This window comes from Haliotis asinina, chromosome 4 (assembly GCF_037392515.1).
Source record: "Haliotis asinina isolate JCU_RB_2024 chromosome 4, JCU_Hal_asi_v2, whole genome shotgun sequence".
Lineage (NCBI taxonomy): Eukaryota > Metazoa > Mollusca > Gastropoda > Lepetellida > Haliotidae > Haliotis > Haliotis asinina.
In genome coordinates this window covers 23,751,865-23,767,766 of record NC_090283.1, presented here as the reverse complement: position 1 = coordinate 23,767,766, position 15,902 = coordinate 23,751,865, and the positions used below count along the sequence as shown (strand labels likewise).

The following is a 15,902-nucleotide window of genomic DNA, read 5'->3' as shown; positions in this document are numbered from 1 at the left end:
TATAAATGGGCACGAGTTTTCAACCATACAGTACTCACAAAAAGCTATCTTAAGCTCAACAACAAAGGATTATCCTAAATCCTAACCCCAACTCCGACTTAGCAAATATCACCTGGAGAGTCCATCCTTCGCTAGCCATCTCAGTCGTCCATTGCCGGTTCTGGTTGGTCCGCCTTACTGACCTCTGGCTAACCCTATTTATAGCCCGCTGGCGGACCTCAGAGGGGAACTGCCTGAGCGAGACTTTTACCCTGACCCTTTACAAGCGAGAAGTGTGCCTTTGAAATTAAGATAATTACCGAATAGGGTGCCATAGGATAACAAAGTATATTGTTACAGTTAAGAATTTGCCGTGACAAACTATTTAACAAATCCCCTTGTAAACCAGCAAAACAGAACAAAGACAAGTTGTTTAGGTTCAAATTCTATATTGTAATACGACGAGAGCAAGATATACAGAGTCACAAGTCAATATAACAATGCAGACTTCAGGTACAATTCAAGAGAGACAAAATCTAAGTCAGTGGGTCACAAAAATACAATATATCAAACTCACCAAAGTCTTGATGTGAGAGGGAACAGCTATGGCAAAATGTAAACAGCGATCGGTGCGACAGCAGATGATGTAGACAGGATTTCAAGCGTTGGTGGTAATCCTGCAAACATGAATGAATGTCAGTGTGAGTGTCACCCTCCACACGGCAACCAGCCTATTTATATATAAGCTAAGTCACTTCCCGAAAGTTCGGGCACAAACGGATGTCGTCAACACTGTAGAATGGTTGCGAAACAGTATTCCGGAAGTGAAACATCGAAAACTAGGAGCAGGTAAATTCCGGAATACCAGAATACTAAAAGTGTTGACCAGATATTAAAACGAAATGTGACCCATAATATTTACTATTCAAAAGACTAAACATTGTGACCCAATAATAATTATTACCAAATTAATAATAAAATATACATTAAATACACACTCGTAACAATATATAAAGTATATATGTGCATAAAGCTGACAACATCCTCTTTACGATGATGCACATAAAAATAGACATAAGAAAACATATCAAGCGTAAAGTGCAGTTAACCGACTTCAAACTGCCTTACAATACTGGGTTGGTACACTTTAAATTCCAACATTTTCATAATAGTAATAGCTACGTGTAACAACCACACACCAATAAAATGTACACATAATAAGGATTAGAATGATGTAATATAACATAATATTGAAATATAATTTTAACTGTAGCGACAGCAATTCTACATACACCAAACACGGCCCTTACTGAAGATAGCCACTAGGCTGTCACGTGATTAAGGGCGGGAGGTGGAATTCACGCAGCCGTAACACTAAGTACTTCCTGTGCCTGTCGTTATATTAGCTGGCTGTAAGTCATCATTAGTGAAATTTCCATAGATTTATACAGGTTAGTGAACTGTTGCATGACTAATTTTCATGACCTGAGTAGAAGCAGTTTCATTTTGATATTTTTCAAACATACTGGAAATCATCTGTAGCTATGTGTGCATAATTTTCTTTCATCTTTCTGCTGACTTTTTATCAAATGACACCTGATTAAACACCATAAGTACAACTTAATTAATACATTAACATATCTATCCCATTGACAGCCATGTTAAACCTGATTAGTATGTCTAAAATATGTTGTTTAAACTGTTGAAGTTCTTGTAATATATTAATTATCGAAAAATTGAACAAACTGTGTATGCCGTGAAGATGATTTCCCAGCTAGTAGATGAAAGCAACTGGCGATCTACCAAAACTACATTTATGAAAATTATTCTTGCAAAAGTTCATCTACATGCAAGTCTGTGGGAATTTCACAAATAATGACTCTCTTATGACCATCTACCGTGCCTCGTGTTGTGACAATGACAATACGTTGATCATAAAAATCAAACAAACTTCAGTATCTGTCCCTTCACAGAACAGAAAAACATAAAGCAGAACATAGGCGGATCCAGAGATCGGGGTGCAGGTAGGGGTACGCACTCAGACACCCCTGTGTCTCTGATATTTTGCCAATGACCACTGAAACTAGAGTGAAATTGAAGTGTGCCCGGCCATGTGCCCCACCCCCATATATCATACCCTTTCATTATTTTACTTTTACTCAACAGTGTGCGCCTCACCTCCCCGTCTGGTATACTTTAAATAAAAACTAGCAGGTGAGTTTCAACGTTTAATATTGTCGCCATCTTGATATAGAACAAGGCATGCTGGGATGCCGGGAGCATTCATTGAATCCTTGTATCGAGGGAGCATTCATTATTCAGATCTAACATCGTAACATCCCTCTTTCTTTAAGGAAAAGCGATAAGCTGATTAAATTCAAAGTTCATGAAAATTCAGCTCTTATGAAAATCTTATTTCTTTTAACAGTTACGCTTTTAACTATACTCTGAAATAAGATGACAGTCTCTCGTTGTTTGAGCATCAGTCCATTGAAACTGTTTATCTTTATAATATAATTCAAAAGAATTACTTTAAAACTTTAACTTCAAATTAATACTGAAGATTGTGCTTCCTGCACTAATACTGAAATCAGGTGTGTCCATCACAAACTATTTGTTCATTGCTCACACTATCCTAATTCTACACAGTCTCTTCACTATCCTAACTCTACACAGTCTCTTCACTATCCTAACTCTACACAGTCTCTTTATGATATGTAGTCACTGAGGTAGGTAGGTCTTCTCACTGCTCTGCCTCGTAGTGTCCTCTGTGGACTAACAGGAATGTCAGTCTTTGGTGGAGACATCGGCGGCGGCGGCGGCTGCTGAGTGGGTTGTCGACCTCGTTGTGGTGTAGTCGGCATCGGTTGTGGCTGCTTCGCTGGGGAGCACTGAGGAGGATTGACATCCATCAACCTGTCTGCTGCTGGTGGCTTAACAGGCTGTCTTCTGCTGACTGCTGCTGGCGCTGGTCTGGGGTTCAAACCTGCTGGTCTCAGGTTCAAACGTGGTGGCTGCATACGTTGACTAGGCGTTGAATCTGGTACCGGATATCTCTTCCACATACCCGTTTCTGCAAAGTGTTCTTTTGATGTTCGAAGGTGTCTTCTATTTCGACGATACTGTCGACCATCTTCTGTGCGAACACTGTAGGATCGAACATCTACCTGGTTTTCAACTCTGGCTTTTATCCATCTTCTGTGACCTGGAGGCTGGAATCTGACTATATCACCCTTGTGGAGTGACGGTAGTTCTCTGGTGCTCTTGTTGTAGTAAGACATCTGTACAGCTTTCTTCTCAATGAGTCTCTGTTTAACATTAGGCTGTATCTCTGGTTTCAAGAGCTGTTTGGACACTGGTAACTGACTTCTGGTTCGTCTACCGAATAGACGCTGTACTGGTGATGAACCCATCTTCTCATTTGGGATATTTCGTAACTCAAGGAGAGCTAGAAATGGATCCGACTTGGCTTCATGTGATTTCTGTAGCATTGTCTTTGCAATCTTCACGGCACTTTCAGCTTTGCCATTGGATTGAGCATATCCTGGTGAGCTGGTATTGTGTTCAAATCCATATACTGAAGCAAAGTCTGAGAAACTATGCGAGTTGAATGGCGGTCCGTTGTCAGTAGTAACTACCTGTGGGGCTCCATGACGTGCGAAATGGGCCTTGAGTTTGGTGATAACTTCGTTTCCAGCTTTACCTTCCAGCCTATCGATTTCGAAGAAGTCAGAGTAGAAATCGACGGTAATGAGGTAGTCCCTTTTGTCGCATTCGAACAAGTCACAGGCAATATATTGCCATGGCAGCTCCGGGATCTGGTGACTTATCATTGGTTCCTTGCCCTGGTTAGACTGTATGGTGTTGCACACACTACACTTGGATACATAGTCTTCAATGTCACTGTACATTTTGGGCCAATACACTGTCTCACGTGCTCGTCTCACACATCCCTGTATACCAGTGTGACTCATGTGCAGTCTCTCCATAATGATGTGTCGTGCAGCTGAGGGCACCACAATTCTGTCAACTTTGAAGACAAGTCCATTTTGTACAGACAATTCTTCTCGGAAATTTGCATATGGTTTCAAATTCCTCGGAACTCTCTCTAGGTCTTCAGGCCATCCTTGCTGAATTATTTTCATGAGCTGGTATAGGTCTTCGTCCAACTTTGTAGCTGTTTGTAGCTCTTGGAGTCTTTCGCTTGAAACCGCAATGTTCTCTGTCATGTCTATGCTCTGCAATTCTTCTTCAAGCGATTTTAAGAAGATCTCTTCCTTTTCAACATCCTTCTCCGGTCTTGAGACGAAGGCTCTACTGAGTGTGTCGGCTAAGTACATCTCCTTGCCTTTCTTGTACACAACTTCGTACTCATATTTCTGTGTTCGGAGAAGCATCCTCTGTAGACGTTTTGGCGCTGATAATAGGCTCTTCTTGTGTATTGTCACTAGTGGTTGGTGATCAGTTTCTACAAGAACTTTTCTTCCGTAGACATATCTCTCGAACTTTTCTAGTCCGAACACCATCGCTAACATCTCTTTCTCAATTTGGGCGTAACCCTTCTCTGTACTGGTTAATGCTCGTGAGGCATACTGTACTGGCTGGCCATCCTGAAGCAAGCACGCTCCGAGTCCACTTTCAGACGCGTCACATTGAAGTGTCGTGGTCTGGCACTCTGTGTCGAAGTACCTAAGGACTGGCGGACTTGACAGGATCTTCTTGATATCACTAAAGGCTTGTCCATGTACCTGTTCATCCCATCGAAAGTTGATATCTTTCTTCACCAACTCCCGCACTGGCGCAGATACCTCGGAGAGATTGGGAGCAAACTTCTGTAGGTAACCAACCATACCCATCAGACGCTGTACTCCACTCTTGTCTTCTGGCGATGGCATCTTCTCAATGGCGTCGAGTTTACTTGGGTCAGCTCTCAAGCCTTCCTTGGATATCACGTGACCTAAGTAGTTGACCTGGATCTGTTTCAACTCAACCTTCTCTCTGTTTAGCTTCAATCCTGTTTCTCTACAACGTTGAAGTAGTTGTTCGAGGTTCTTGTCATGATCTATGGAAGCATCTTCGGGTGTCTTGCCTTTGCCCCATACAAGCAGATCGTCATGCGCTGCATATACACTGTTCAGTCCTTTCAGTGCATTGTCCATTCTTCTTTGAAATTCTTCTGGCGCCGGAGATATTCCAAACGGCATCCTTAGCCATCTGTACTTCCCGAACGGCGTCTCAAACGTAGTAAGGTAACTACTGTCTTGATCTAGGCAGACATGCCAAAATCCGTTCTTGGCGTCAAGGTGTGTAAAGTAGTAGGCTCCCTGTAGCTCAGGTAGGATATCATCAATGGTTGGTATCGGGTACTCATTTCTTTTGAGTGCTTTGTTCAATGGTTTCGGGTCGATACACAGTCGTACAGCTCCTGAGGGCTTCATCGCTACAGCTAAACTGCTTATCCAGTCTGTTGGAGTGTCAACTGGTGTGATGATACCTAGTTTCATTAGCCTATCCAGTTCATCTATCACCTTGGTCTTCACTGTGAGAGGCCATTTCCTGCATGGTAACTTGACGGGATTCACCGAGTTATCTGTCACTAAGTGCAGTTCACCTTCAAGCTGACCTTCACCTTTGAAGACATCTCCATATTTCTTCATTAGCTCTTCTCCTTGATCAATCTTTTCATCCACTTTGGCTATGTTCTCTCTGTTCACTGTCATCAAACGCATGTGTTGTACTGCTCTGGATCCTAGAATTGACTTACAGTCCTCATCAACAATTATAAATCTCACCTTGTAACTCTCATCATTCATTGGGTTTGTCACAGTGAAAATCTTCTGTCCCAGGGTCTGCATTTCTGTTTTGTTGTACATGACAAGACTTCTCTGTGTCTTCTCTGTTTCCTTGAATTCTGTGTCTCTTGTAATGGCAACATAATCTCTACTTGACATTACATTAGTTGTCGCACCACTGTCCAGCTGGAAATTTGTCATGTGTCCTTCAATGTACATGTTTGCACATATGACTTTCTCATAATCTCTGTCAGTGTTCATTGCTAGGACATAGTCATTCCCATCTTCATTTTCTTCATCGCTAGCATATTCATCTTCTACTGAATGAACTTGAGATTTTCTGAACTTGCACATCGAACTGAAGTGATTTCTGTATTTGCATATGTAGCAGGGCAGTGAATGTACAGACGACAAACACACGCTACGGGTGTGAGCTATTGCCAGAGCAATCTTTATTTTCGTGGTCGATAAGTCACCCTGAAATATTTACAGAAATAGTGATACAATGAATAGTACATAAAATCATCAGTGTGCAATACTTATTACCAGTGGCTATAAACAGACTAGCAAACATGAAATACACGATAAAGTTACGACTTATCCTATTGAGTGCATAACAAGACGTATATGAATAAACATTCTAAGTTAAACAAGGTCACGAAGTTGTTTACACAATACATGGGTTAGATGGTAACTGATCTATATTACAGTGTTTTACTGTAATGGATATGCTAGTAGTTAATGGAATACATGGATAATAATGCAAACCAGAAATGAATGATTCAAACAATGAGCCTACCCTGTGGGTGAGACTGGGGTGACAACCGAGCTAAGCAACAGTCTGTATCCCGAATATATCTGAATAAAATGTAATTATTATCATAACTAAGAGTAAGACGCTTAAAACTTATGTGCTGTGTGAAATGTTATATGCACATATTGTATACACATACCTAAACGACAGAATTAAAATAGGACTATTCTACAACACATTCGGACTTAAATTTCTCATGCACGCAAGCACAAAGATATAGAAAAGTTGTTAGTAATTACAAAAGGAACCTTACAACTGCTAAGCCTGGTTTAGCATATTTATGTTTATAGATAATGGATGACATTTAGGCAATATCAGACGCCTAGTGTAGTTTAATAGAACATATTTAACTTATTACAACATATAAGTGAAATGATATAAATATACAGAGATATATTAAACTAACCTGATTTGTCAAGTGTCTGTCAACTTGTCTGTGTGGTGACTTTGTGCAGAGTGCAGGCTATTAGACAAAGATTTTAATTTGGAGGTTTAGCTTGGCCAATCAGTTGATCACGTCATGGCTTGGGTTCGTTAAGGGCTTGAGGGACACATGACCTATTAAGCAGCCTACAGATATACATATACAGAACAGAAAACATTAAAATAATAAAATCCCTATGTACATAGTTGTGTCTGCCACACACTTCCCCCCTTCCTTGAAATGACGTCCTCGTCATTTGTTCTTTCCGGTGACCAGATCCAGTAGTGCATCGGAAAGACGTTTTGGTTGGCCCTCGAGCACCCCCTCCTCTATTAAAGAACTGAGATAGTTTGCTCGAGCTAACCAGTCTGGCTGCGTAACTGCAGAAAGTGCAAACTCGCCTCTGCTCATCCAACTTGGTGGTCGTCTATCTCGAACAGATCTTCTTGGTCGAGGCTCTGGTTGCACTGGCACATCAGCAGCAGGTTCTCTATCTGGTGGGGCATCCACAGGCGGAACTGGAGTCTCAGTGTCTGACAGGACATCTGCTGGCTGAACTGCAGGTTCAGCGTCTGAAAGAACATCCACAGGTGGAACTGGAAATTCTTCTGAATGCTGTTCTTGTGATTCAGCATCTACAGTCTTCTTAGTTTCAAAATCGGCACGATCCGCATCCTCAGTATCTTCATTCAGCTTGTCTTCAAGTGGCCTGTCAGCTTGATATAAAACTGACCCTGAAGAATCTGAATGTTGAGTGGAGATATACATAATGTCTTCTCCTTCATCTACTCCATCTTCACTCCCTGTGCTGCCTGTGGTGTCTTCCCTCGGTGTCTGTCGAACGGTTGGCTTTGGTTGTGGAGGCTTGCATTTTCTTGGCTTGGGCACTGGTGCTGAATGGGGAAGAGATCCAATAGGAAGTAATAAATTCCTATGCAAGGTTCTTGTCCGCCCTTGTCCATTCTCCTTACCAAGGACAAACACTGGTATGGATGGATTCGGTTGGTCTAAGATAACATAAATGTCTTGCTCCCATTTGTCAGCTAACTTATGCTTGCCATCAAATGCAACAACCTTCACAAGTACTCTGTCACCCTTTTCAAGAATTGCTGCCCTAGCTTTCTGATCATAAAGATTCTTGTTCCGGGACTGGGATTTCCTGGCAGCAATAGAGGCTATGTCATAGGCCTGGGTGAGACGATCTTTCAGTTCACTTGTATAACTGGCCATGGACTTCTGCTTGGCTGTCCCCATGTCAAGTCCAAAGGCTATGTCCACTGGGAGACGTGGATGGCGTCCATACATCAAAAAAAATGGTGCAAATCCTGTAGATTCATGGCGTGTGCAGTTGTATGCATGCACTAATGGTCCGACATGGGCTCGCCAATTCTTCTTACTGTCCGGATCAAGAGTGCCAAGCATGTTGCGGAGCGTCCTGTTGAAGCGTTCGCACATTCCATTCCCCATAGGGTGGTATGGTGTAGTTCGCGACTTGTTGATCTTCAGTAGCTGACATAACTCCTGCATTAGTTTACCAGTGAAGTTGGGTCCTTGATCCGAGTGGATGCGCTTAGGTATCCCATAATGTATGATGAAATTGTTGAAGAAAACTTCAGCAGTTGTCTTGGCCGTCATGTTTTTGGTTGGATAGGCCTGGGCATAACGGGTGAAGTGGTCAGTCACTACTAGAACATGTTGCTGTCCTCCCTTTGATGGTTCTAGAGTGAGGAAGTCCATGCACACAAGCTCTAGAGGCTGTGATGTTTCTATGCTGACGAGTGGTGCTCTTCCTGTTGGTGTTTTACGACGCAAACATGGCACACATTGTTGAACATGGGCTTCTACATCCTTTGTCATTCCAGGCCAATAAAATCTGTCTTTGATAAGTGCCAAGGTTCTGTCTCTCCCTGGATGTCCCACATTGTCATGGAGACTTCGTAATGCAGCAGATCGACATCTGGTTGGAAGTACTAACTGTTCCTGTTCTTCTCCATCCCTGTTGGTGACCCGATAAAGAACACCTCGCTTCAGCTGAAAGTGCTGGAAACTCTTCAACAGCGTTGTCATCTCTTGATTCCCAAGAAACTGTGTCCTATCCGGTCTTGTTTTATTCCTGAGATGGTCAATTATGATAGCAAGCTCTTGATCTTTTGACTGAGTTCGTCTCCAATCTCTGGCATTAAAGTCACATCTGTCTTCAGGTGTCTCCTCGTGTTCGTCGAAGTCAGGAGTGGAAAGAACCAAACTTTCAACAAGGCTACGAACTTGCAATACATCACAGATAGCTCTAACCGAGTCCCTGTTTATCTCTTCCCTTTGTACTTGATCTTCTCTCTGAGGTAATCTGGACAGAATGTCAGCATCAATATTGGATTTTCCTGATCTGTACTTGATGGTAAAGTTATAGTTGGCTAGAGAGGCTAACCAGCGATGTCCAGTAGCGTCTAGACGAGCTGTAGTTAGGACATAGGTTAGAGGGTTGTTGTCAGTCATCACGACGAAGTCATTTCCATACAGATAATCGTGGAACTTTTCGGAAATTGACCACTTTAAGCACAAAAATTCTAACTTATGGGCAGAGTAGTTTCGTTCCGAAGGCTTCAATCCTCTACTTGCGTATGCAATTACCTGTAGGTGGCCGTCCTGGTGCTGATAGAGGACTGCTCCCAAACCGTGAGTGCTTGCATCTATGTGAAGTTCAAAGGGCTTTGTGTAGTCAGCATACCCCAGAACTGGAGGCATAGAAAGGCATGTCTTGATCCTATCAAAGGCATGTTGCTGGTCCTGACCCCACTTGAAACCCATAGTCTTTGAGGTTTGTTTCCTTGATCTTTTGACAGTCTTTGGCATCAAGTCAGACAGAGGTCTGGCAATACTAGAAAAATTCTTCACAAATTTACGGTAATAACCAGCAAATCCGAGAAACTTCCTAACTTCCTCAGGTGTTGATGGTGTAGGCCAGTTTTTTATCCTGTCCACCTTCTCTGGGTCTGCCTCAATACCCTCAGCGGAAACGATATATCCAACATATCTCACTCGGTGTTTGAAAAACTTGCACTTTTTGGGAGCAAGTTTGAGACCACATTCTTGAAGTCGCTTGAAAACCATCTCCAGACGTTTAATATGTTCCTCATAAGTCTTGGAAAAGATGATGAGGTCATCAAGGTAGATGAGGCAAATCTTCAAATGGAGCCCCCAGTGAGGACATTGCCACCATGTAGGACATAGATTGAACGCCAGCAACATCCTGTGGATATTCCTGGAATATCAGCACCTGTTCTGACTACATTTGACATTGTCACGTGACATTTGCGTTATATCTGTGTTTTGAATGTGACTTTTCCAATATTGGATACGTGGTATTTCTCAAAAAAACCCTGGACACGTTTCACGTGAGTTGAATGAATGTTTGACTGTTCAACATCATTGCTAGCTAGCATCTTTCATTGTATTCTGTAAACGTAATTACCTGGCGCCAGGTCTCTAAAATGTAACTTTGTTTATAACTTGTGTTTGGTAACCTTGCATTTTGCATTTACTTGATTATATTGTGCTTCTGTGTCAGCTCCTGATCAGGATACTGTTGGTACCAACTTTGTGTATATAGCTATATTGTATTTCATCAGTTATTTGCCACAATTTAGTTCTGTATTGCTTTAGTTATGTGAGCTTCGTTTAGTTGAATTTAGTTCAGTTTAGTTTAAATACATTTAGTTAACTCTTGTTTATCTTCAGTTAACTTGGTATTCAGAGTGCTTGTGTGTATGAAAGTGACTTCATTTCATTTCTACTTTCTGTTCGTCTCTAATCAAATAAAAGGTAAGCAAGTACAACTACATAGCAAGCATAAAAGGAATTAAATATGTTTTAATGTACTAACTGAATGACGACAGACTAGCGCACCTTCTTGATACACTTGACATTCTTAATAATCTGCCCCTCCCAATCCCTCATGTTGTCCTACATACTTATGTTGTAGCTTTAGTATTAGTTTTGCTGGGGGCTCCATTTGTAGCAGGGCAGTGAATGTACAGACGACAAACACACGCTACGGGTGTGAGCTATTGCCAGAGCAATCTTTATTTTCGTGGTCGATAAGTCACCCTGAAATATTTACAGAAATAGTGATACAATGAATAGTACATAAAATCATCAGTGTGCAATACTTATTACCAGTGGCTATAAACAGACTAGCAAACATGAAATACACGATAAAGTTACGACTTATCCTATTGAGTGCATAACAAGACGTATATGAATAAACATTCTAAGTTAAACAAGGTCACGAAGTTGTTTACACAATACATGGGTTAGATGGTAACTGATCTATATTACAGTGTTTTACTGTAATGGATATGCTAGTAGTTAATGGAATACATGGATAATAATGCAAACCAGAAATGAATGATTCAAACAATGAGCCTACCCTGTGGGTGAGACTGGGGTGACAACCGAGCTAAGCAACAGTCTGTATCCCGAATATATCTGAATAAAATGTAATTATTATCATAACTAAGAGTAAGACGCTTAAAACTTATGTGCTGTGTGAAATGTTATATGCACATATTGTATACACATACCTAAACGACAGAATTAAAATAGGACTATTCTACAACACATTCGGACTTAAATTTCTCATGCACGCAAGCACAAAGATATAGAAAAGTTGTTAGTAATTACAAAAGGAACCTTACAACTGCTAAGCCTGGTTTAGCATATTTATGTTTATAGATAATGGATGACATTTAGGCAATATCAGACGCCTAGTGTAGTTTAATAGAACATATTTAACTTATTACAACATATAAGTGAAATGATATAAATATACAGAGATATATTAAACTAACCTGATTTGTCAAGTGTCTGTCAACTTGTCTGTGTGGTGACTTTGTGCAGAGTGCAGGCTATTAGACAAAGATTTTAATTTGGAGGTTTAGCTTGGCCAATCAGTTGATCACGTCATGGCTTGGGTTCGTTAAGGGCTTGAGGGACACATGACCTATTAAGCAGCCTACAGATATACATATACAGAACAGAAAACATTAAAATAATAAAATCCCTATGTACATAGTTGTGTCTGCCACACATACACTGCAAGTTTTCCCATACGCTGGACAATTTCTTGGTGGGCAATCTGTTCCACAGTATTTGCAGACTCTCTGATTTACTCTGTTTTTCTTTCCTTTCTTGTCATATCTCTCATGTCTGTGGCTTTCATTCTTCATGGGTTTCTTGAACTTTCTTTCTTTCTTTCTTGAGAACGCATGAATATCATCTTGAACATTTCCTGTCATGGCTTTTGTCTGATATTGGCTGGATTCATAGGCTCTACAGATATCTATGCAATTTGGTAGCGTTAGATTTCTAACTTCCAGAAGCTTGCTTCTAAGAGACTCATCTTTGACACCAACAACAATTTGGTCCTTCAATACCCTTGCCTCCATGTTCCCATAGTTGCAGGATCTGATCAATTTTCTCAAATGTGCGAGGTATACATCAATGTTTTCATTTGCTTGCTGATATCTCTTATGAAAGACATATGATTCATAGGTTTCATTTACCTCTCCTAGACAAAATTCCTCAAACCTCTGTAGTACTGCCTCAATATCATTTCTTTCATCTTCATCTTCAAATGCTAGGCCATCATAAATGTCAAGGGCGTCACTTCCTATGCAAGTCAACAGGGTAGCGGTTTGGAACTGATTATCTTCATTGTTTAAACGTGTTACAATTACGTAGTTGTTCCACATCCTACGAAACTTTCTCCAGTTTGTAGCCAGGTTACCTTTTAGCTCCAGTTTTGCAGGTAGGGGCACGGTCATGCGTCTCCCCACATGGCCATGTGCTTCGCCATGTGCTCCCTGCTCCTCTTCACCGTGATCTTCATCTGCCATCGTTATCACGGTAATATGGCGCTCACTGACTTGTCAATAGTTCATTTGTATTCTATTACTCACTGCGACCACATTTGGTCACTTCTGACACCATGCTTCGTCTGGTATACTTTAAATAAAAACTAGCAGGTGAGTTTCAACGTTTAATATTGTCGCCATCTTGATATAGAACAAGGCATGCTGGGATGCCGGGAGCATTCATTGAATCCTTGTATCGAGGGAGCATTCATTATTCAGATCTAACATCGTAACAAGTGACAGCCCTTATTACGCCACTTCGTTCATATTCATACAGTGCGCAAGGCAGTTCCGGATTACCAACGAAACACCGACTGCATACGCCTCCGTAAAAAATGTATCTGAAGCGACTAAGGGCAGGCTCTGTCTGAGCAATGTTTCATGTTACTCACACCAAAATATAAAACTGATTTGGTCCTGACTGACTTCAGAGGTATCTTCATATTAGTCATATTATTCTATTTCTTTAATAACTTGGTGCATTTTAGTGAGGTATGATTCAGTACAAGTGCCAAGCAGTCTTGCAGGATCATTCTGGCAAATTCTTGATGTAGGTGGCAGTGTGTTTGCTGAGCCAGCTGGAGAACCTGTTCCAAGATTTTCCCCCATCGGCCTGCTCACCGGCAGAGAAAAGGGGAGGCATGGTCATACCATGTCATTACATTATCAACCACAGCAACAGAAATTGGTCTTTTATGACAATCAAAAATGCCCGGTTACTTGTGCCAGAGGTGGAATCAATGAGGCTGGAGTAGACATGAGCTAGTTTGTTTCATTTTCAGACATACAAAGATGCTCACCCATAAAGGTATTAATAGATTATTCTCATTAACTTTGCAATCAGTAACTGATGGTGTGATGTTAAAAATATTCATATTGACCGAAAAAAAAGCGTTAAGGTTCTGAAAACATGTGTTATTTGGTCTCGATAGTTGTACTTTACAAGTTAAAGTCGCATGTAAAAGTCACGACAAAATATTTATTTCAATACTGACGAGATCAGTACCATAAACCACGTATGCACAAACCCCAAGAGAATATTTTTCAGCCCACACTGGTACCTGGAATCATGATTCTAGAATGTGTGTTAAACAAGTGTTAAACCTATCTACCAAGCGGATGTTATTCTCAATTGCAGTGTTTGTAAATTATTCGGCCCAATTATTCGTTTATCAAACATTATCCATACTGTTAACGCATCTACTCAGCTAAACGCGTGTTACTGTTTGACACAGACACTTGATGCCCCAAACGAGCATCAATAACCGAACACTGTCTCGATCGTTATGTCACGTGATCCGGAATACCCTGAAATGATTCGGAACTGCAGTAATGGAGGGGAGTTTCTTTTGCGACACCTCTGAAGTCAATCAGGACCGAATAAATTTCATATTTTGGTGTGAGTAATATGAAACATTGCTCAGACAGAACCTGCCCTTAGTCGCTTCAGATACACTTTTTACGGTGGCGCATGCAGTCGGTGTTTCGTTTGTGATCCGGAACTGCCTTGCGCACTGTATCCTTGTTACAGGGCGCGCAAGTAAACTTCTGGTCCAGATCAAGTTAAACAAAATATATCACCTGAAATAACACTGTCTCGGCTTTAAAATGAGAGATTGAGTGAAATCCATGAAGATTTAGAGTTTCTTGGGGTTAATGTATGCGACAGTGATCCGGAATAGCCGTGATCCGGAATACCCTTATTATATTATATCACTGATATATATAGCTGCTTACATTCGTGCTGGCGTGGATTTCACCGCGGAAACACCTCGTCACAAACTTAACTAAACAAGGAACAGTCAAATCCCTGAAACTCAACGGATGTCGATTCCTAACTTGTCATGACTTACCGTTATTAATTTTACCGGCAACGGGACACGGTATATTACCACATGCTCTTCGTCTGTCTCCTGCCTGACGTCAACATGATTTGTCGGTTTTGTTCTGCTTTCCATACGACTGCTTTTAAACGGAGTGAAGATATTGAAACGAGTTGGGAGGAAATTGGATCGTGTTACAGCTGAGTCAAATTGTTGGGGGATAAGGACATAGATATAGAAGTTCGGTTTTAAAATGTCAAATTCAGTTGTTATATTTTCGCCAAATACCTCTGATTTTCGAACATAGTGCTTTTATCTTCATTCTATCGGAACCACGGTAAATAGTACATATTGTGTTGGGAAATCAGAACTATTACGTGTTATTACTCAGATAAGGACAAAAAATTATGAATGAACAAATTCTTTAATCAGTAGTTCATATGAATAAACTCGTATTCCAGCCAATGCCTACATCGAGCACACCTTGGTATAGTGCGAAGTCGTCTAGTTATATGCTGGACTAAATCAGATGGAGCTACGTTTCGATACAGCTTCTTGTATCGCTGTCAAGCGACAACGCTTGACTTGACAACGATACAAGAAACTATCGGTAACGTAGCCGACAGTTGCAATGTGGTCCTATACAGTCAATTAAGGCATGATCCTGCGTCGCGGCCGAGAACACCACCTTCATAAGTCCTATTCAGAAACTAGCGGCCGATTACCCCTCGTATTTCGTAAGATTTTTAAAAAGTATTTGCCGTGGGTTTTTGACTGAAAAGTCTATACCGATCTACCCACAGATAGTTTCCCTACACCTACATGCACGTAACTGTCATATTTTCAAGATCATACATTTAGTTAGTAATGGACCGATTACCCGTTCACTTCTTGTTTCGACGATAGCGAGCTGACATCAGAGACCATATAATAATAATATTATTATTATTATCTATTATATGGTCTCTGCTGACATGTTGACATGTTGTGCGCTTGCGCTAGATTTCTATAGTCTGTTTCGGTAGACGTTCTTCATTGAAAGTATGCAAGGCTCGCCCCTTTCGTTATGAGCGCTCGCACTCTGGATGTATCACACTTATGTACAACGTCTTTTTCTGGTTTTTTTTATGACATACGTTATCAACATTTTGCTTGCAG

General features: G+C 41.0%; 2 protein-coding genes across 3 annotated transcripts in view; both read right to left on the bottom strand.

Annotated features, from left to right (window-relative positions):
* The window catches only part of LOC137281404 (uncharacterized), a 29,481-nt gene extending 16,573 nt beyond the window's left edge, over positions 1-12,908 (bottom strand). The window contains exons 1-2 of one of the 2 annotated variants that reach the window (XM_067812607.1): positions 12,795-12,908; positions 557-656 (exon numbers count right to left, since the gene is read on the bottom strand). The gene's annotated coding sequence lies outside the window, so the exon portion shown is untranslated. Of the gene's footprint in view, positions 1-556; positions 693-12,794 lie in introns of those variants that run through there. The other variant, XM_067812608.1, reaches the window with a different exon arrangement.
* On the bottom strand, positions 6,943-8,382 carry LOC137282367 (uncharacterized). Its single transcript, XM_067814111.1, has one exon. It carries the CDS (start codon positions 8,312-8,314, stop codon positions 7,262-7,264), a length of 1,053 nt encoding a protein of 350 aa, XP_067670212.1. The 5' UTR covers positions 8,315-8,382; the 3' UTR covers positions 6,943-7,261.
* Positions 12,909-15,902: the final 2,994 nt, after the last annotated feature.